General features: G+C 45.8%; 1 protein-coding gene across 1 annotated transcript in view; it reads right to left on the reverse strand.

The window, feature by feature from the left end:
- Window positions 1-21525, reverse strand: part of CACNA1S (calcium voltage-gated channel subunit alpha1 S) — a 307567-nt gene that overhangs the window by 20671 nt on the left and 265371 nt on the right. The window contains exon 32 of the mRNA XM_063453212.1: window positions 20897-20988. Within this exon, the coding sequence (XP_063309282.1) occupies window positions 20897-20988 (92 nt within the window). The remainder of the gene's footprint in view (window positions 1-20896; window positions 20989-21525) is intronic.

Below are 21525 nucleotides of genomic sequence, written 5' to 3' on the forward strand. Positions count from 1 at the left end.
TTATAACATGAATTGGAATGTTGACACTGGAGGCTGTGGATGCTGCTTCTATGCGGAAGGAGTGCCCTGAGTAGTTAGCTGCAATGCTTTGAAGATATGGTTATCTATGGGTAGCCTCTGTGATGTATGTGTGGGTTCAGATTTCTGAATGCCTCTGAGCATAGTCTTAATCTAGTGTTGTTTGGTTGTAAGATTAGTGTAGCGAAAGCCACTTCGCCACTGTGTTTTGGAGGGGGCTGCTTGCCCGCCTCTTACCCTGTGACTACGGTCCCTGGGCGATTTGGCCCTTTATGCACGGTATTTGGGCATACTGTGGGTTATTGGGCTGCCCCAGGATTATAGGCCCTCTCATCAGCCCATACGAAACTTAAACCCCATGGCGTTTGAACTGTGTTTGTGGCATCTGAGCGCTGTTTGGATATGTTGAGCGCTCAGATCCAAGCCATCTGGGGATGGGTTGAATGTGGGGGTTCTGTTTAGTATAACAGGAGTTATGTATTTTTATGTCTTTTGGTGGTTGCTGGTAACATGTGCTTAATGGAGGCTGTGTTTGTCCCTGGATATAATTAAATCAGCTTCTCCATTGTCTCCAGGATAGAGGATTCTGGGGAACTAGTTTGAGCTGGAAAAGCCATGCTTCCAGAAGGTCAAATGCACATTTGTACTAACTTTTGAACCCCTGGTCCAATTCGTATGATTTTTGAGTATGTTGTTCCCCCGAATTGATTGATTGTGAATATGTATTTTTATGCGAATGTGATGTATATTTTGGGAGTTATGAATGTTGTGTAAAAACTGTATTTTCCCTACCTATGATAATTGTATTTTCCTGTGTGTACAGATAATTAGTTTACAGGTAGAGGGGAGGGCTATGTGTGGGATGTAACTATTGTGTGATTGGTTAATGTACGTTACTGTGTGTGTCCCTCCCCTTCATGGGAGCACCTAATAAAAAGGGCTGTAAGCTAGCAGCCAGAGAGTTCTATTTTTACCCTCAACTTGAGTCCTGTCTCTTATTGGGGGAATCTGCTACAAGGGATTGCTATGCTAGGCATATTCCCTTGCTATAATCACTGAGCTCTTGTAAGAGCTTGTTCCTGCTTCGTTCTGAAGGGAGATAGCTGCAGCCTGCGGTGCTTATGGTGTCTGGTGGAGTGCTTGGAGTCCTCTGGAAGCGCTAGGAGCATCTTTCAACGGAGGTACCCAGTCGGGGTGCCAGTGGATCCGTTACAATTAGCATATGGTGTTGAATGCCTGTGAGATATAGTTTGTGTTATATGACATTTTGAGTTTAAGGTGGCAAAAAGAAGCAAAAAGATGTCATAACAAATGGTTGCATGATGTTATGTTCCAAAAGGAATCTTTTGAATAGTGTAAAAGCCCTGTCGTATGTTTTGTATGTATTTTTTGATAGTGCCAATTAGGACAGTGTCCTGCTATGATGCATGATGGTGTCTAGTCCAGTATTAGTTGCTGAAATGTTGGAGTGGTGGTGGCTGTGGGCGTAGCTGACGAGAGTGCTTGATGAAATGCCTGAAATTGAAAATGAGACAAACTGTCAGCAGCTGTGTTACATATACCTGGAACATGGAAACAATATAGAAAGAAATTATGACAAGCTGCCAACAAAGTGAGTTTCCTCAGAAATCTCATGATCGTAAGGGATTTGGAACGACCTTTGATGATGATGTGACAGGTTGCCTGGTTGTCTGAGTAACAACGAACTGGCATATTTGCCCATAAATGACCCCATGCTACGGCAGCCGTCACAATGGGATAGATCTCAAAGAGAGCTAAGGAAGTGGAAAAACCTTCCAAATCCTGAACTGCTGTAGGCCAGCTGCCCCAAAGCCATTCGTTCCCAAAAATTGCTGCAAAAACTGTGGTAGATGCCGCATCTGACCAAATGGTAGGAGATGAGTCAGTCAATTGAGGGAGGAACATACATTTACCATTCCAAGTAGTTTGCGTAGGTCTGCCGTAGCTTGGGTATCTAAGGACAACCTGTGTGTGTCGTGTAGGAAGTGTGGAAAAAGATACAAGAGTCGTCATATGAAGGAGCGGCCTTGAGGTATGATACGCATGGCAAAATTTAGTGATCCCAGCAGGGACTGTAGCTCTTTGCGGTTGCAAGTACCGAGCTGAAGGTAGCGGTTGATGTAGGTAAGAATGTTCTTGTCGTGTGGTAAGCTTGCTTGCATTGTGGTTGAGTCTAATTGAATACCCAGGAAAGTGATAATCATGTCTGGCCCCTCTGTTTTCTTAGGGGAGATTGGTACACCTAGTTGCTCAAATAGCTTGGTGGTAGCTTGGAGGCTACTAGGATGGGAAGTATTTTCGTCGACCAGTAAGAAATCGTCCAGGTAATGTAATACTGTAGGGCATCTGGCTATGTTCAGTAGTAACCAGCACAATGCTTCGGCAAATGTGTCGAAAATAGCTGGGCTACTTTTGGACCCAAAAGTTAAACGGGAGAAAAAATAGTAGTTCCCGGCTCCGTTGCCAGGCTCCGACCCCTGCTTGTATGATAGCTGTAATGGCGTGATCTATGGTGGTGTATTGCAGGGAGAATTCCTCGGAGGGTATGAGGGAGTAAAGACTGGGGTTGGCAGATGAGTGTGGTGCCGACAAGTCAATGATGAGTCTCTGTTTAGGGGTTTAGGGGTTAGTGAGCCATTCTATGAATGGAGGAGATTTGAAAGGCCCCAATACGAATCCCTCAGCCACTTGGGCTATGAGAGCGTCAACCGCTGTGGGGTTGTGTTGTGCGGATTGTAGATTAGGGCATTCCAGAGTCCCGGATGGTATGTGTAGAATACCCGTGTGGATGCCTTCTGTTAAACCAGAGATAAGAAAGTCCACCAAGCGTTTTTTAAAATTCTTTATTTTTGTTGTGCACATTATTACAGTGTTGCCTGCAATGCCACAACAGCAGAGGCAAGCAAATCTTTGTCAATATGACAACAGCTTGGCATTTGCAAAATCAGCACAGTTTTAAATTGTAGAAATTAAACAGGCAAATATGTCTTAGCAGTAAAATGCATGTTTCATATTGTGAAAGCCACTGGGTCGTATTTAACTATACTGGTACCGTACTGCTTGTGCTTAAAGTGTAGTATCCTAGTGCGTGGACAGGACATTGTGTGTGTCCATGAGTGGTAAGGGATGGTTGAGTTAATGGCTCACAGAGTTAGCTGTCATGTTAGGTGCTTGAGATATTGTTAGGCGCTTAGATAAAAAAGAAAAAATGCTGAAATAAAACAAAAGCTTGTGTCTCATCATGGGTCTAAAATGTCCACAGCGCCTACATAGCTGGTATCTGTGACATCTAGGAGTCAGCCAACCCCACACATGGGCCACTTCAAGAAGGTAGTCTCTTTATCTGAGCTGCTTTGCACCTCGACACCCCGATGAGGATGTAGCTTGTTTGTATGCAGAGACCGTTCCACCATGCCTCCATCCAGCCCCTCGGGTCTTACTTAGCTTGGTTGCCCCACATCCCTGGTTTTCGCCACTTCAGGTGGGTAGGCAAGATTTCTGCAGGGATTCTAGGGCGCGGGGGGGCCTGTGTGTAGGTGCGGCAGGGTGGCCGTAGATCCACACTAGTCGTCCTCCTGTATGTAGGCTTGTATGCCGCCGTGCTTTGCTGGGTCGGCTGTGGGAGGTCCGCGGCTTGGGCAGGTTGTCTGTTGTTAATTATCTGCCAGAATGCTTGGCAGATCGCGTCGAATTTCGCTTCGAAGGTTTCTCTCCATGTTTGGCCTGCTTTTTGTGGGGTTGCTGCTGAGCGGCGGCCATTTTATTTACACCGAGTGGTCCTGCACTCATCTAGAAGCGGAGCCCGTGTTGCAGTCAGGTATGAGTTCCCTGTGGGGACCGGGATGACCTCCACCGGTCCAAAGGGGGGGTAACGGGGCTTCAGAGTCCTGGGGCTGCTGTGAGGCGGGAGATCTGCCGCCTCTCTCCACCTTCAGGCTGCTAGTCACGTTAGGCTGCGATGCCGGACGAGGTCTCTGATAACTCGATTTTTTTCAGGCTGGAACTGATCCACCAGCTGTGATATCAGTTTTCTGCGAGTCTGGGTTCGTTTGTCCAGGGTTAAAGCTTTGTATTTTGTAAATTTGCTCGAGTTTTGCAGGTGCTAGTGGAAGACACGTCCGGCCATCTTGGACGTCAGGCCCCGCCCCTCCACCAAGTGTTTAGACGGGTGATGTGACATAAATGCAGTAAATACCAGCATATTAATGGACGTTAGGTAAGGCTTGGAGTACATTTTATTTGGACACATGGTTTTTGCATGTGGCCTAAAACAGATATGCAATAATCTGCAACCGCTATAATTACAAGACCCAACATTGAAATTATTACATATCTGGGACTTGCCCAGAAACTTGATTGGGTGTCCCAGTTTGTCTCTTGACAATTTCTCTGGAACACCAGAGGAACTAGCTCCTTGCATGGAGGCATGTTCGTCCGCCGTGTTAGGACAGAAATTTGTCGTATGGGCTGTAGAGGAGCAGTATGCACAAGCCGGTGTTCTTAGACCTGCAAAGTGTCTGCAAAATATGACGGTATCAATCCCTCCCCAGTTGGATCTTGTTCCATACTGGGAAAATGCTCCAGACACTTTTTCAGAAAAAGACCTATGGTAATCAGAAAAGGCTGAACCACCATATTTGTTGCCCAGGTCTACCAGCTTGTGCATATAAAGATCAAACTCCTCTCTTCTATTGGGATAGACCGCACAGATGACATCCCGGTAAATACCAAAGGCCAGTACAAACTCAGGGATAGTCAGTTTTCTGTTTAGGCGGGCGTCCCTAGATCTGACAACAACAGACACATCATCATAAGCATAAGTCTTATTTTCCACTATATCCTGGGAGGCAATCAGCAGGGAAGCCAGGTTAACGTTTTTACCTTCCAGGATATCTCTTTTTATGTGCTCAGGGATCATATGAGCAGGGCTAACTTCCTGGTCATCCAGCGTGATGGTTGGAGCAACTAATAGCAAGTCGGCTGGTGCTTGTGAAGCAGCAGCGGGTGGCCCTGCTAGAGTAAGGGCCGTGGTGACCGACTCAAGTTTCTCCAGCCTGGAGTTGACCCTGCTCATAGACGCCATGAGTGAAGACAACATGGAATGTATGTCTCCTGGGTTGGACTGGCTAGGTCCTTCCCCGTCATCCATGTTGTTTGTTGAAGTGCGTAGCAGTTTGAAAAGTTCTGCTTTCCTTGCTGTAGCGGGGTAGGGGATTTGCCGTCTCCTCAATTCCATAGTTATACGAGGGATCGTCCAGGATCTTATCGATGCTGGACTAGTTACCTCTCCTCCTTGTGTAGGAGTGACAGCTCTAGCCGGAGTGCTAGGAAGGGAGAAATCCTCTACCCATTCCTGAGACATACTACAAACAAAACAATGAATTAGTGTATGAAAACCACCAAATTGTACTGGCAGGCTAGCCAAGCCATATGGCGAAGCATTACACTTGTTTGGTGACAGGTTAGGCCCTGCTAGTTGCCAAGTGGCTTGAGAGGCTCTATCTATGCGTTGGCGCGAGGGGATTTGAGGCCACCCATTGTAGTGGCAGGAATTTTAGGAATGGCTTGTTCAATTTGTGGCATAACAGGGAAAAAAACGTAAAGCGAGGACCCGTGCTGTACCGTGCGTATAAATTTTATGCGAACAGCCAGCGTGTTTAAGCATATCATAAATTAAGTGCCGAACGGCAAAACAACCAAAATGATAACTTGTTTCACTGTAGCAAGGGAACAGTTATATGCGAAATGATCACTTAACTAATATATATGATTAGCCGAATATGCGTACGAAATGAAGCCGTGAATGGCTTGTTCAATTTGTGGCATAACAGGGAAAAAAACGTAAAGCGAGGACCCGTGCTGTACCGTGCGCTGTGGGAACCGATCCTGGCGTGACAGGTAGGTCTAACTTATGGTTTAGGAGACCCTGGGATGCGATCTACGACGAAGACCGGGGTCAGAAGAATCTGGACGGACGGAAAGGCCTGAAACAGGATTCCTGGACACAGCTTGCCGCGGAAGAACCTGTGGAAACTGAAAACCAAGATGGCGTCTGAGAGAACCCGGAAGTGGATCCTCATTCAATGCTGACCTCGAATGGTAAGGAATAAGGTAAGGGGTGTGCCTTAAGTAGGCTAGGAGTGGATACCAAGCACCTCCCAAAAATCCAGGCCAAATTGCCTTAATACACACACACATTCTGGCATGGGATCGCCGGCAAGCAGGTAAGTGAATAGGACTGTGGGGACGTATTATGCCGCCCACCGGCATTTAGAGCCGGGTCCCCAAGGACGGCATAGTACGTCGACCATCCTTAAGGGTTAATGTAAAAAAGGTTATGAGTAAAAGTGGTGGTCCATTGGAAAGTGAGATGGGTGAGTTAATAAAAAAGATTAGGACACAGCAGAAATTCTAAATAATTAGTTTTCTTCAGTATTGTCAGGGTACCTGAGGTCTCTACCTCTGAGAAGGGTAGAGACTTGGTTGTTTATCCTTCCAGACACGCCATATCTCCCGTTCCTCGCGGTCCATCCAGTCATTCTAACGCTGGCCGCAAGGGATCCGCTTCCTTTTCTAACAGGACGCTCGATACGTGACGTCGTGACGCTATTCCGAGCGACCTGCCACTCTATTGACTTTAGCCTATCAGCACTCAGCTGAGGCGTGTCTACTCTCTGGACTCAGGGTATTTAAGCTGGCTTCACTCGTCAGCTCATTGCCCTGTCGTGGTTCTAGCTTGTCTAGTCACTCAGTGCTCTTGTATTCTAGTATTCTCTTTGGTTCTGACCCGGCTTGTTGTACTATTCTGCTTATCTCTGTTATCCCTCTGACCCGGCTTGTCTCTCGCTTACCTGTCTTCTCGTTCCCCCGACCTCGGCTTGTCTCTGACTATTCTCTGTACGTTAGTCCGGCCATTCTAAGGCCCGGTATACGTACCTTTCTACTGTTAGTACTCTGCGTGTTGGATCCCTGTCCCGATCCTGACATTACGACAGGGCCAATGGATCCTGCAGGTACTAACAGTCAGCTTGGTTCTTCCGACCCCAGGTTTGATGCCATGGAACACAGGATGGATCAGATGGCCCTAGCACTACAGGCGCTTTTGTCTCGTGCTAGTAACCCACCAGAGGAGACACGGACTCCTTCGATCTCTCCTGTAAGTTCAGGCCTAGAAGTAGCTACTGTAGGTGCTTCTTCTCGTATTACTCCACCAGTACGTTATGGCGGTTCTCCTGAGAAGTGTCGTGGCTTTTTGAACCAGATCAGCATCCATTTCGAATTACAACCCCGTTCCTATCCTACAGATAGAGCGAAGGTTGGATTTATTGTTACGTTACTCATTGAGAAGGCTCTGAGATGGGCTAATCCTTTATGGGAGAATGATAGCCCGTTAGTCTACAACTATAAGGCCTTTGTAGCTGCTTTTAAAAGAACTTTTGACCCCCCTGGTAGGAAGGTCAATGCAGCTAGATTACTGTTGCGCCTTAGACAGGAAAATCGAACACTTGTGGATTATGCACTAGAGTTCAGATCCTTGGCGGCAGAAGTTAAGTGGAACGAACAGGCTTATATAGATGTATTTTTAAATGGGTTATCAGATGTAATCCTTGACGAGGTCGCTACTAGAGAGCTCCCTGAGGGTTTGGAGGATTTAATTTCTTTTATCTCACGCATTGATGAACGCTTAAGAGAGAGGCAGAACACTCGAGATAGGACTCGTAGACCCTCCTTTAAACTAGCTCCTGCATTTCGAAATTCTGAGATCGAGGCCTCACGTTTCCCTGAGCCTATGCAGATAGGTAATACTCACCTCACAGAGGAGGAGAGACAGTACAGGAGAAGGGAGGGTTTATGTATGTACTGTGGAGTCAGAGGTCATTTACGCCTAAATTGTCCCAATCGTTCGGGAAACGCTCGCACCTAAGTTTCTCTAGAGGACAGACCTTGGGTGTATCTATTTTGTCCTCTGTTCACAATTATAAAGATCACAGGCTTGTGTTACCCGTTTCTTTGACTTGGGAGAAGGGAGTAGTAAAAACCATGGCTTTGATCGATTCTGGAGCCGCTGAGAGCTTTATCGATCAAGTTTTTGTTAACAAACATACTATCCCATCCCAGTTAAGGGAGACACCTCTGGCCGTTGAGGCCATAGATGGTAGACCTTTACTTGAGCCTGTTATTTTCCGTGAGACCATACCTGTTAATTTAACTGTTGGTATCTTGCATGAGGAAGACCTATCCCTGTTGATCATCTCCTCTCCGTCTATTCCCATAGTTCTGGGGTACTCTTGGTTAAAGAGACATAACCCTATCATTAATTGGGAGTTAGGGGAGATAATCTCATGGGGGCAGAATTGTCAGGAGAAATGTTTGCGGAAGGTCTCTCCCCTTTGCCTGGCGAACACGTCGGCTAATTCCTCTAATCCTACAGAGACTCAAATACCACCTCAGTACCTGGATTTAAAGGCGGTATTTGATAAAAAGAGAGCCGATACTTTACCTCCACACAGATCCTTTGATTGCAAGATTAATCTTCTCCCTGGTACCATGCCTCCCAGGGGTCATGTATACCCATTATCTACTAAAGAGAACTCAGTTCTAGAGGAGTACATTCACGAGAATTTAGACAAGGGATTCATTAGGAGATCCTCCTCCCCTGCCGGGGCTGGATTTTTTTTTGTTAAAAAGAAGGATGGTTCACTTAGGCCTTGTATTGACTATCGAGGTTTGAACAAGATAACCATTAGGAATGCTTACCCCATTCCTTTGATTACCGAACTCTTTGATCGTTTAAAGGGTTCTACCATTTTCACCAAGTTAGATCTCAGAGGGGCATATAACTTGGTGAGAGTCCAGCAGGGACACGAGTGGATGACGGCATTCAATACTCGCTACGGCCATTATGAATATACTGTCATGCCTTTTGGGTTATGTAATGCACCGGCTGTGTTCCAGGATCTGATTAATGAGGTTCTTAGAGAATTTCAGCAGGAGTGTGTTATTGTATACCTGGACGATATACTCATACATTCTAGAGAGATTGAGAATCACCACGATCAGGTCAGAAGGGTTTTGCACAAACTTCTTCAACATGGGCTGTACTGCAAATTGGAGAAATGTAGTTTCGATCAGTCCCAAGTAAATTTCCTCGGTTATGTGATCTCTGGGGAGGGATTTAAGATGGACCCGGATAAGCTCCAGTCCATTCTTGATTGGCCTCTACCCAAGGGTCTCAAGGCCGTTCAGAGATTTATTGGGTTCTCCAATTACTATAGGCGCTTTATTAAGGGTTATTCTTCTATTATTGCGCCCATCACCAATATGACCAAACAGGGGGTTGATACTAAGAATTGGTCTACGGAAGCTCTCCTTGCTTTTAAGACTCTCAAGGAGCGTTTTGCTTCCGCCCCAATTTTGGTTCACCCTAATACCACCCTTCCTTTCCTACTTGAGGTAGACGCCTCAGAGACTGGCGTAGGTGCTATCCTATCCCAAAGGCTAGGTGTGGATAAACCATTACATCCATGTGGATTTTTTTCTAAAAAATTGTCTGGTGCGGAGAGCAGATATGACATTGGGGACAGAGAACTACTAGCTGTTATCAAAGCTTTGAAAGAATGGAGACATTTATTGGAGGGGACATTACATCCTGTTACTATTTTAATGGATCACAAGAACTTGTCCTATATTGGAGAGGCCAAGCGATTGTCTTCCAGGCAAGCTCGTTGGTCGTTATTCCTCACCCATTTCAACTACGTTCTTACCTATAGGCCTGGTTCTAAGAATTCTAAAGCCGATGCTCTATCTCGCCAATATGAACCTTTGGCTTCTTCTGAACCGGTCCTGTCCTCTATTGTACCCCAATGCAACATTATTGCTAACACAAGTCTCAAAATCCATTCTCCGCTGCTTGCCCAGATCTTGAACTCACAGCATCTGGCACCTGGACAGACTCCTGAGGGAAGAAAATTTGTCCCCCCTGAACTCCAACTGGAGCTCTTACAGTGTTTCCACGAAAGCAAGGTGGCTGGTCATCCTGGCATTCGCAAGACTTATTCCCTGATCTCCAAGGATTTTTGGTGGCCTTCCTTACGAAAGGATATTAAGGAGTTCGTCGGGGCTTGCGAGACTTGTACCAGGACTAAACAGCCTCACGCATCTCCTTGTGGTTTGTTGCTCCCCTTGGACATTCCTGAGAAACCATGGTCCTGTTTGGCCATGGACTTTATTGTGGATTTACCTGCTTCCAAGAGACAGACTGTTATTCTCACGGTGGTGGATAGATTCACTAAGATGGCTCATTTTGTACCGTTGCCTAAACTTCCCTCGTCTCCTGAATTGGCGGAGATTTTTGCGAGAGAGGTTTTTCGCCTACATGGGATACCTTCTGAAATCGTTTCTGATAGAGGCTCTCAATTTGTCTCACGATTCTGGAGATCCTTCTGTTCTCAATTAGGCATCAAATTGAACTTTTCCTCTGCATATCACCCTCAGTCTAACGGAGCCGCTGAGCGTACGAATCAAAAGATTGAACAATATCTGCGCTGCTTTGTTTCCGAACACCAGGATGATTGGGTCGGTTTGATTCCTTGGGCAGAGTTCGCACACAATAATCTCGTTTGTGATTCTACTCGTTCCAGCCCCTTCTTCATGAACTATGGCTTTCATCCCTCCATTTTTCCTTCGGTCTCTTCTTCCCAAGGAGTACCGTCGGTTGATGATCATGTCGCCAATCTGAAGAAGTTGTGGGATCAGACTCGGCAGATTCTCCTGCATAATTCTATGTTGTTCAAAAAACACGCTGATAAACACAGAAGGGCGGCTCCAGTTTTTGTTCCTGGGGATAGAGTATGGTTGAGTACTAAGAACATTCGTTTAAAAGTCCCCTCTATGAAATTTGCACCTCGGTACATAGGCCCGTACAGGGTTTTGTCTCGTATCAACCCGGTTGCGTATCGCCTAGCTCTGCCATCGGCCTTACGCATCCCCAACTCCTTTCATGTGTCCTTGTTGAAACCACTGATTTGCAACAGATTCTCCTCTGCGGTTTCCTCACCTCGTTCTGTTCAGGTGGACGGTCAGGAGGAGTACGAGGTCAACTCCATTATCAATTCCCGATTGTCCCGGGGAAAATTACAGTATCTGGTCAACTGGAAGGGATATGGTCCTGAGGAGAGGAGTTGGGTACCTCAGGAGGACGTACATGCCCCTCGTCTCCGCAGGGCGTTTCACTCCCGCTTCCCATCTCGTCCCGGTTCCTTCCACCCGGTGGGCGTATCTGAGAGGGGGGGTACTGTCAGGGTACCTGAGGTCTCTACCTCTGAGAAGGGTAGAGACTTGGTTGTTTATCCTTCCAGACACGCCATATCTCCCGTTCCTCGCGGTCCATCCAGTCATTCTAACGCTGGCCGCAAGGGATCCGCTTCCTTTTCTAACAGGACGCTCGATACGTGACGTCGTGACGCTATTCCGAGCGACCTGCCACTCTATTGACTTTAGCCTATCAGCACTCAGCTGAGGCGTGTCTACTCTCTGGACTCAGGGTATTTAAGCTGGCTTCACTCGTCAGCTCATTGCCCTGTCGTGGTTCTAGCTTGTCTAGTCACTCAGTGCTCTTGTATTCTAGTATTCTCTTTGGTTCTGACCCGGCTTGTTGTACTATTCTGCTTATCTCTGTTATCCCTCTGACCCGGCTTGTCTCTCGCTTACCTGTCTTCTCGTTCCCCCGACCTCGGCTTGTCTCTGACTATTCTCTGTACGTTAGTCCGGCCATTCTAAGGCCCGGTATACGTACCTTTCTACTGTTAGTACTCTGCGTGTTGGATCCCTGTCCCGATCCTGACAAGTATATAGAGAAGAAAAATCTATGCCTGTAGACTTGCATATGCCAGATACAAAAGCCTTACAGCAAACCAGTGATTGATTCACACAGGATAAACTGCTACAGAAATTAAATAATATTAATGTAAACAAAGTCCCAGGGCCATATGGTATTCAGCCACTTGCGCTTAATGTAGAAATATGGTATCAGGTTTTACTTGCAACCGATTCTTCTGAGTTAATCCACGTTTCCCTCATCCTCAGACTCCTTCCCTCTTTAATGACACTTATCCTATACACCTCAAAAGGGAACCACACCTCAGGTAAGATGCTTAGACAATTTTGTTCTTACCTTTAGATCATTGCAGACTAAGCTACAATATTCTTGATTACTGTGTACCGAACCGGAACGGATTACTGACCTCGCTGCTCTCTCCATACCTGACCTGGACTCCTCCACTTACCTTGCAACTCTCTCCAACGAATTGAATTGAAAATTCGAACTGACCACGCTGATCTCTCTACTCCATTGACTTGGACTGTTAATTTACCATACTCAAGTGCCAGGACTTCACTAAGCATTCAAAGTAGTTATATTACTTAAAGGGACACTATAGTCACCAGTGCAATTACATGTATTCTTGACCCTATAGTGTTAACACGACCATCTAGCCCCCCTGGGCCCCTCATGCCTCCATAAATATAGTAAAAATCTTACTGTATTCAAGCCAGAAGCTGTAAATCTGCATGCTGTTAGACTCAGGAAAAACAAGCAGTCTGCTGACATGTGATATCCTGATCCAATCACAGTGCTTCCCCATAGGATTGGCTGAGACTGACATGGAGGCAGATCAGGGGCAGAGCCAGCATGATTCAAACACAGCCCTGGGGGGCGGAGCCAAGCGATCAAGCAGCCCAGGCGTGCCCAAAGCGAGCTCCCACGTCTGGGGCCGGAAAACGGGGTACTACACCCAGCCACAAGCACCCACAAGCTGCAGACCGCAATAACGGTGACCGGGAGGGGCTGCCGATTCGAAAGGTACCTCTCTCGAACCCCGGTACACTCGTCCGGACACGCCGAGGTTTGCGGCCTACCTAATACTCAGCCACGGAGAGACGGCCGCTCTCCGGGCGACGCACCGCAGACTGGGACCCCAGTGACATCATCCCCCCCCCCCAGGACCGGCGGGGGTCATCCCAGTCCGCAAATAAGCAGCTTCACTCACCCTGCTAACGGGAGCTGCGGACAGAGTGAGACGAGCATTGCATAATTGTAACCGACCAAAGATGGCGGCTGCCCAACAAACAACATTCGAACAGCGACTGGAGGACCTTCTTAACAGCTTCTGGCTGAAATTGCAGAGCAAAGGGTTCCACACCTCAAGGGAGAAGCAACCGAGAGCTGAGCAGAGATACCCACCCTCACTCAAACCGCACCATGCCCATGGCGGGAACTGGAGGCGGCCTGTGCCAAACAACAAGAGGAGAACAAAGAAGAAGAAACAACCCACTAAGTCCAAGACCCACTACCGCCTTCCTGGGCCGAGGGCACGAAGGGGATGCCCCCCGACGCTTATCCCACACATCCGGACGGCCCGATACCAACCTGCGACCGCCCGAGACCTCGCTTACGGAGCTGTCAGCAACCGGAGCGGTGGGAACTGCATAAGAGCCCTCGTGAAGGCCTGGGGCTGGCAGAGTGGCCACACATGGACTACCGGGACACTGTCACTGTATGCCGCACTCCTCTTCAGCAAGGGTATAGGGTAAATGCCAGGGGACATCAGGGCAGGAGACCCATGCTCCCAATATAGCCGCCTAAAATTACCACACCGGCTCCATTGTCATAGGGTCCCCCACTTGTTCAGTTTATGTTTAGATATGTTTGTGTTATACTTACTACAGGGGTGGCCGCCAGGGGACTTAATCTCTTATTTTTGTGTCATTTCCCTAACCATACTCTTAAAGCATGTGTATTGCCACCTTAGTTTTGTGGTCAGTCATTTACCCCTTAGCCGGCACTGAACAGCGATATCTTAAGGTTGCCTATTGCTATCATTAGCGTAACTGTACTAATGTTATTTGTTAGGCCCATGGCCCATATATACCTTAGCGCTAAATACCATCATGTGTTAATATGACTATGGGCTATTTAAGCTGCGACCTTGATGGCGAACTAGCCGGTTAATTTGCTGCTGATGGCTATTTATGCACCCAATGCTAATCTGGCTGACATAGGCTGCCATTAAATGACATACCATGACTTAGCTACTCGAGACACTAACTTGTGTACTGTACACTGTATTGACCTACCTGTCTTTAATTTCTAATGCAAAGCTCTTACTCGCTGTCTGCAACAAGCGACTCACAAAATATAAAAAAAACAAGGCATTGCTTTTCTGGAAATGTCACTAACTATGTTTTCGATGTACTAGCACCAAGATATGTAATACATATACATTTCCCTTTCTTCATTTTGTATCCCTCATATATGCCTTAATAAAAGAAAGATTTACAAACACAGCCCTGGCCAATCAGCATCTCCTCATAGAGATAAATTAAATCAATGAATCTCTATGAGGAAAGTTCAGTGTCTGCATGCAGTGGGAGGAGATACTGAATCACAGGATGCTTGGGCACAGCAGATCTGAGTGGATAGAGGCATATTATGCCTCCATCAACTCAGAAGTCCCTCTGGTTCACTCTGAATGACTGCAACTGGATGTATTCCTAGCTTTCAATGTAAACACTGTATTCTCTCAGAAAATACAGTGTTTACATGAGAACGGCTGCAGGGAGCTACAGTTCTCACCTGAACAACCTCATTAAGCTGAAGTTGTTCAGGTGACTATAGTGTCCCTTTAAAACAAGCTACATTTAATAGTCCCTGCAACTCTATTATATTGTTTCAATTCCCCTTTGACTTGCTGCTTGCTAAGACTGTTACTTGTATCCAAATGCTTATATCATACATTTGCAGAAGTTGCTACTTGTTTCAATTCAATTAAATAAACGATTGTTAATTACTGCTCCAACTAATTTTGCTCCTTTACTAAACTTTGGAATTCTGGATTTTCAGCAAATTAATTAATTCACTCCAATAGCACTCCTAATGATTAATTTTGGACTTTATTATTTGTCTTACAAATAAACAAGGGAACTCAACTTTCCAAGAATTGCTAGCAAATTATTTATTTTAAAAATATACTCCCAAATTAAATCAGTAGTTGTGTTCCACTTCCACTTTCTTTACAAGCATAACATGTGTATACCACTGTTTTACATTTTTCATGATTCTTTTTCTTTGAGAAATTGTACCAGAGGATTGCCGAAAAGCAAATATAAAAAGCAGAAGAACCATTATAGATCACAGACAAGGCAACAGTATGTCAGTCTGCCATTCCAAAAGCAAATATGTAATACTTTACTGTAATACTGTACTTTTGTGTATAAAAGGGTATTGATTCATGGGATCAAAATATAATTTTGTCTCTTTATAAATCAATGGTAAGATTCCACCTTGAACATGCGGTGCAATTTTGGGCACCAGTTTAAAAAAAAAAAAAAAAAAAAAAAAGGATGTTGTAAGACTAGAAAAAGTTCAGGAGCAAGCTACAAATGAGTAACATTTGTTATGAAGAAAGGCTAGAGAAACTGAATTTGCTTTCTTTAGCAAAAAGGAGCCTTAGAGAGGATATGAGAGCACTTTACAAATATATTGAGGGTCAGTACAAACTGCTGGGTGCTAGCCTGTTCATTAGCAGGAATATACAACTGACAATAGGTCACTCATTGAAACTGGAATCAATGGGTTTTAACTCACAGCAGAGGAAATTATTGTTTACAGTAAGAACAATAAGGATTTGTAATTGTCAACCTAAATAAAATAATATCTTAGCAGATTGACTTCTTTCATTTTGTTACTAGAATATTACTTTACTATAATGATGATATCATTGTTACATGTTGTTTACTACTGAAATATTTTGTACTTGCAGTTACATGTAATTATTAATAATCTGGCTGATAGAATTTTGGTTAACAAATATTTAATTGTTTATAACAAACAGCTAACCTGCTCCATTCCTCCTCCCGTTGCTTGCCACTCCGAGCTGTAAATTCCTTTTATAAACTGCAATATTACCTGCTAGGGTTAACTCCTCCTCTAGTGGGACTTCTGGATTGTTACTTTGGGTCTGCATGAGTAGAGATGTCGCGAACATAAAATTTTCCGTTCGCGAACGGCGAACGCGAACTTCCACCAATGTTTGCGAACGGGCGAACCGCCATAGACTCCAATAGGCAGGCGAATTTTAAAACCCACAGGGACTCTTTCTGGCCACAATAGTGATGGAAAAGTTGTTTCAGGGGGACTAACACCTGGACTGTGGCATGCCGGAGGGGGATCCATGGCAAAACTCCCATGGAAAATTACATAGTTGATGCAGAGTCTGGTTTTAATCCATAAAGGGCATAAATCACCTAACATTCCTAAATTGTTTGAAATAACGTGCTTTAAAACATCAGGTATGATGTTGTATCGATCAGGTAGTGTAAGGGTTACGCCCGCTTCACAGACCAAACTCCCTGTTTAACGCACCGCAAACAACCGCAAACAGTCCATTTGCACAACCGCAAACTCCCCATTTGCACAAGGTTGGATACCAAGCTAGCCATGTCCTGTTCCTTGTCCTCACTGATGTCATTGCAGGTCTCTTCCTCCACCCAGCCACGTACAACCCCAAGGGTCCCCGAAAGGTGACAACAAGCCCCCTGTATTTTTTTTTTAAAGGTACACTACTGTTACACCAGATATGAGTTGCACTGGTGTGACACTGTGCCCTGGCAGGCCCTGAAACGCACATGTGTGAAGGAAACTGACTGCTAATATTTCACAGTCAAATTTCTAGTTTTTTTTTTAATGTACACTACGGTTACACCAGATATGAGTTGCACTGGTGTGACACTGTGCCCTGGCAGGCCCTGAAACGCACACGTGTGAAGGAAACTGACTGCTATTATATTACAGTCAAAACTTTTTTTGTTTTTTTTAAATGCAAGCTATTGTGACACCAGATATGAGTGGTGGCACTGGGCAAGTGGGCACAGTATACGCTGTGAGCCTGACACACACAGTGGCAGGCAGGCAACTGCAATTAGCTTACACAGGAAAAAAAAAAGCAGACTGATGTTCTAGCCCTAAAAAGGGCTTTTTGGGGTGCTGTCCTTACAGCAGAGATCAGATGAGTCCTTCAGGAATGTAGTGGACACTGAATACACTAGCCTAGCTATCAATTTCCCTAATAAATCAGCAGCTGCTACACTGTCTCTCCTCTCACTAAGAATGCAGCTTCCGGGGGCAGGGCCTAGCTGTCATGGAGCAAAGACGCACTTCGTGTGAGCTCCCTCAATATCTCACTTTAAGCAGCTATCAACAAGCGAATTTCACCCCAGAAGGGGATGACCCAGCAATGTTGCTCCTACCTGACCGACCCGACATGCTTAATAGCGGTCAGCAACTCGACAGAGTCTTACTTACCTCCGCGTGGCAAGCAGTGGTGTATCCTGGTTTTGTGCTGCCCTAGGCAGGACAAAACTCAGGCGCCCCCTACCCCCCACCCAACCCTTCCCCCCGCCCCGCCTTCTAAATACACACACACATTAATTGACAGATACGCATACATTAGCTAACAGACACACACACACTCACTAACAGGCACACTCACACTCACTAACAGACATACACACACTCACAGACACACTCACACTCACTAACAGACATACACACACACACACACACACACACACACTAACAGACACACTCACTGACATACATATACACACTCACACACTAACAGACACACTCACACTCACTGACATACATACACACAGGACAAAACTCAGGCGCCCCCCACCCAACCCTTCCCCCCGCCCCGCCTTCTAAATACACACACACATTAATTGACAGATATGCATACATTAGCTAACAGGCACACTCACACTCACTAACAGACATACACACACTCACAGACACACGCACACTCACTAACAGACACACTCACACTCACTAACAGACATACACACACACACACACTAACAGACACACTCACTGACATACATATACACACTCACACACTAACAGACACACTCACTAACAGACATACACACACACACACTAACAGACACACTCACACTCACTAACAGACATACACACACACTAACAGACACACTCACACTCACTAACAGACATACACACACACACACTAAGAGACACACTCACTGACATACATACACACACTCACACACTAACAGACACACTGACACTCACTAACAGATGCACTCACACTCACTGACATACATACACACAATCACACACTAACAGACAAACTCACACTCACTAACAGACATACACACACACACTAACAGACACACTCACACTCACTGACATACATACACACACTCACACACTAACAGACACACTCACTAAAAGACAGACATACACTCACACACTAACAGACATACATACACACACTCACTAACAGACATACACGCACTCACACACTAACAGGCTGACACACACTAACAGACAGACATACACACTCACATTAACATATATATATATATTTTTTAATTTACCCCCCCCCCCGCCTCTTTACTTTTGGGAATGCTGGGGGGTTCTCTATCTCCCTGGTGGTCCAGTGGCTGCTGGACGGTCGGGCGGCGCTGGTGGGCGGCTGGCGAGGGAGCACTTCCTCTGAGCTGTCTGCTCAGCTCCCTCGCGCGCCGCACAGTGAGGCTGGGAGGCGGAGCCGGAATATGACGTCATCTTCCGGCTCCCAGACTCACTCTGCGGTGCGCGAGGGAGCTGAGCAGACAGCTCAGAGGAAGTGCTCCCTCGCTAGCCGCCCGACCGCCCGACCGCCCAGCAGCCTGCCTTGTCAGTTAGCCACAAGGCTAACAAGGCATTTGCCCTGGGCATTTGGGGGCTCTTTTTGCCGCCCCCTGGAAAATGCCGCCCAAGGCAAATGCCTTGTTTGCCTCGCGACTAATATGCCCCTGGTGGCAAGTGTGGCCTGCTGCTCACCAGCGGGAGAGGCGGCCGATCTCCCGATCCTGGGATGCCCAGGAGCAGCTACTTCCCGGCAGGAGCTCCGTTACCCCCCCCCCTCGGACCGGTGGGGGTTATCCCGGTCCATCCCTGAGAGGCTGTCTGGAGCTATTGGACGCACAGAGCACAGCCGCCCAGGCTGACATACTCATCTGCGACTCTCCCAATATGGCGGCAGCTGCGTGTCCTCCTGGTACCAGCAAAGCATGGCAGGATATTGAGTTTAAGCTGGACAGACTCTTTAATCCATTTTGGAAGCAAATAACAAGCAAGAAGCCCCAACAAGCTCCACCACAGCCCCAACAAGCTCCACCACAGCTAAGCGAAGCAGTCCCCATTAAAATCCACCAACGCAAAAGGCGTCGAAGACGGGACCGGAGGCACAAACAGAAATTCAGAGCCTGCCCCACGTCAAGCACTTGCCTCCACCTTAAGCCACCACAATCCCGCACCGGACGTGAAGCACCACCGGGACAGATCCGACCATCCGACAAAACAAGCTTCCACAACCTCAAGCCACGAACCCGGCACTCAGCCAGAGACTTGCCTTTGTTGTTCCAGGTATCAGGGACTCCCAGGGTCTGCACCTGGCGCCCAGAAGGGATCGGATGAGCACAAGCAGTAAACAGCAGCCTGCCAAGCATGTCCCACTATAGCCGATCCTCCACACCATGCCTTTGATCACATGAACTGCTCTCTGCACATTAACTAATCGTAAAGTAGCAAGCGTCATTATGTCATGTCATTATTTCACCTCCTAAAGAGTTTATTGTCGTAGTTCCTTACATGCCTTTACCTTAACCGTTCATGTATTATGTTATTCACTAGTCTCATCTCATGGGGCGACTCACACTTGATTTATAACTAGTGGTGGAGCTGCTGATATAAATACACAGTTGATAACGTGCAAGCTACACCCTAAACATGACAGCCATCTTTCACAACAATGTACTGCTATATACTCATACCCTCAGTGCAACTAGCCATGATATACACACGTTCAGCCTAGCATGCTCAAATATAAGACACTTCTGTCTTAAAAAAAAAAAAAAAAAAAAAAAAGAATGCAGCTTCAGAATTAATCTAAATTGTATGCTGTCTAGGAGGTGGGAGGGTCTGGGAGGGAGGGTCTGCTGCTGATTGGCTGGAATGTGTCTGCTGACTGTGAGGTACAGGGTCAAAGTTTACTCAATGATGACAAATAGGGGGCGGACCGAACATCGCATATGTTCGCCGTCCGTGGCGAACGCGAACAAGCTATGTTCGCCAGCGAACTGTTCGGGACATCTCTATGCATGAGTACTTTCCTATGGGGAAATCCCAATGCAAGTGTAGCCATTACCGCGCATACGCATTAGGTCTCTTACGACGGCGGATGTCGGCGGGAAAACTGAGCCAGAGCCGAGCGCTGGCGCTGGACCCAGGTAAGTGACAGGAGGGGTTATTAAACCCTTCTGCAAAATGGAGGGGTCTTGAAAAAAAGGGGAAGCTATAGTGCCAGGAAAACGAGTTTGTAGTTTCCCTTTAAGTAACTGTCTTATGTCTTTTCCTTAAGCCTAAACCCACAACAACCCCTGCAAAAAGAAGGCCTTTTAATTTTACTCTAGTTGCGGAGTCAAGAAGGAATTTTTGCCTTTTGGTGGCATAATTGGAAATGGCGTCAGTTGTTTTTTAGCCTTTTCTTTGATCAACAACATAAAAGTATGGGTTCCCAGTTTTAACATGATGGACATTAGACTTTTTTCAACCTAAATAACTTTGTGGCAACTATGTGACAACTAAGTAACTACTCGGTAGCTGAGATTTACAAAGACTTTAATATATGCGATCTTAGATCTCAAATTCAGCTTAGCTACATATGAAAACGTAGCAACATGTGAACCAAAGAGAAACATTTTGCACAGTAAGTTTTGAGCAACCACTCTTTACCTGAACAGCACAAGCACAGCCTGAGGGAACGTCTGAAAATTATTATTCCGATTAATGTCTGTTCCATCAACCAGTGCAATTTTACCGAACACCTGAAAAAATAATTTCATCATTATATGTCAAAGGGTTTGTTGCAAGAGTTATAGAATATTCATTCACATAGCTTCAGTAATGCAATTATAAAATCACCTCTGCTGACAATTTACAGCTACTTCAGGTTGGGGTTTGTCTTGTCTCTGTTTTGAATTGACCACTTAATACTAACTATAACATTGATAAAGAAAGTAACTTCTTGATCAGGGGCAGAATCTGAATGCCTATTTGTAGTAAAAAATGTATTTTTTTTTCCTATTTTGCGCAACTGAAAATTACTGCAAGATGTTTTTGTTTTTTGTTATAATAGCAGCAGCATATTCGTGGTTTGTAAGAAAGGTTGAACTTAATACACCTGAAGTTTTTTTATATATTGAAAATTAAAATGACTGTGTTGATATATCATATAGTACAATGCAGTTAACATGTTGTGGATCAGATGAACAGGTCCTTAAAAAGGTGTGTGATGACCTTGTCTTAGTACATATTGATACTAATAACACACTTTATATTTTATGAGGAGCTTGTTTTTAATC

The sequence above is a fragment of the Pelobates fuscus genome, chromosome 1 (genome assembly GCF_036172605.1).
Source record: "Pelobates fuscus isolate aPelFus1 chromosome 1, aPelFus1.pri, whole genome shotgun sequence".
Taxonomy (NCBI): domain Eukaryota; kingdom Metazoa; phylum Chordata; class Amphibia; order Anura; family Pelobatidae; genus Pelobates; species Pelobates fuscus.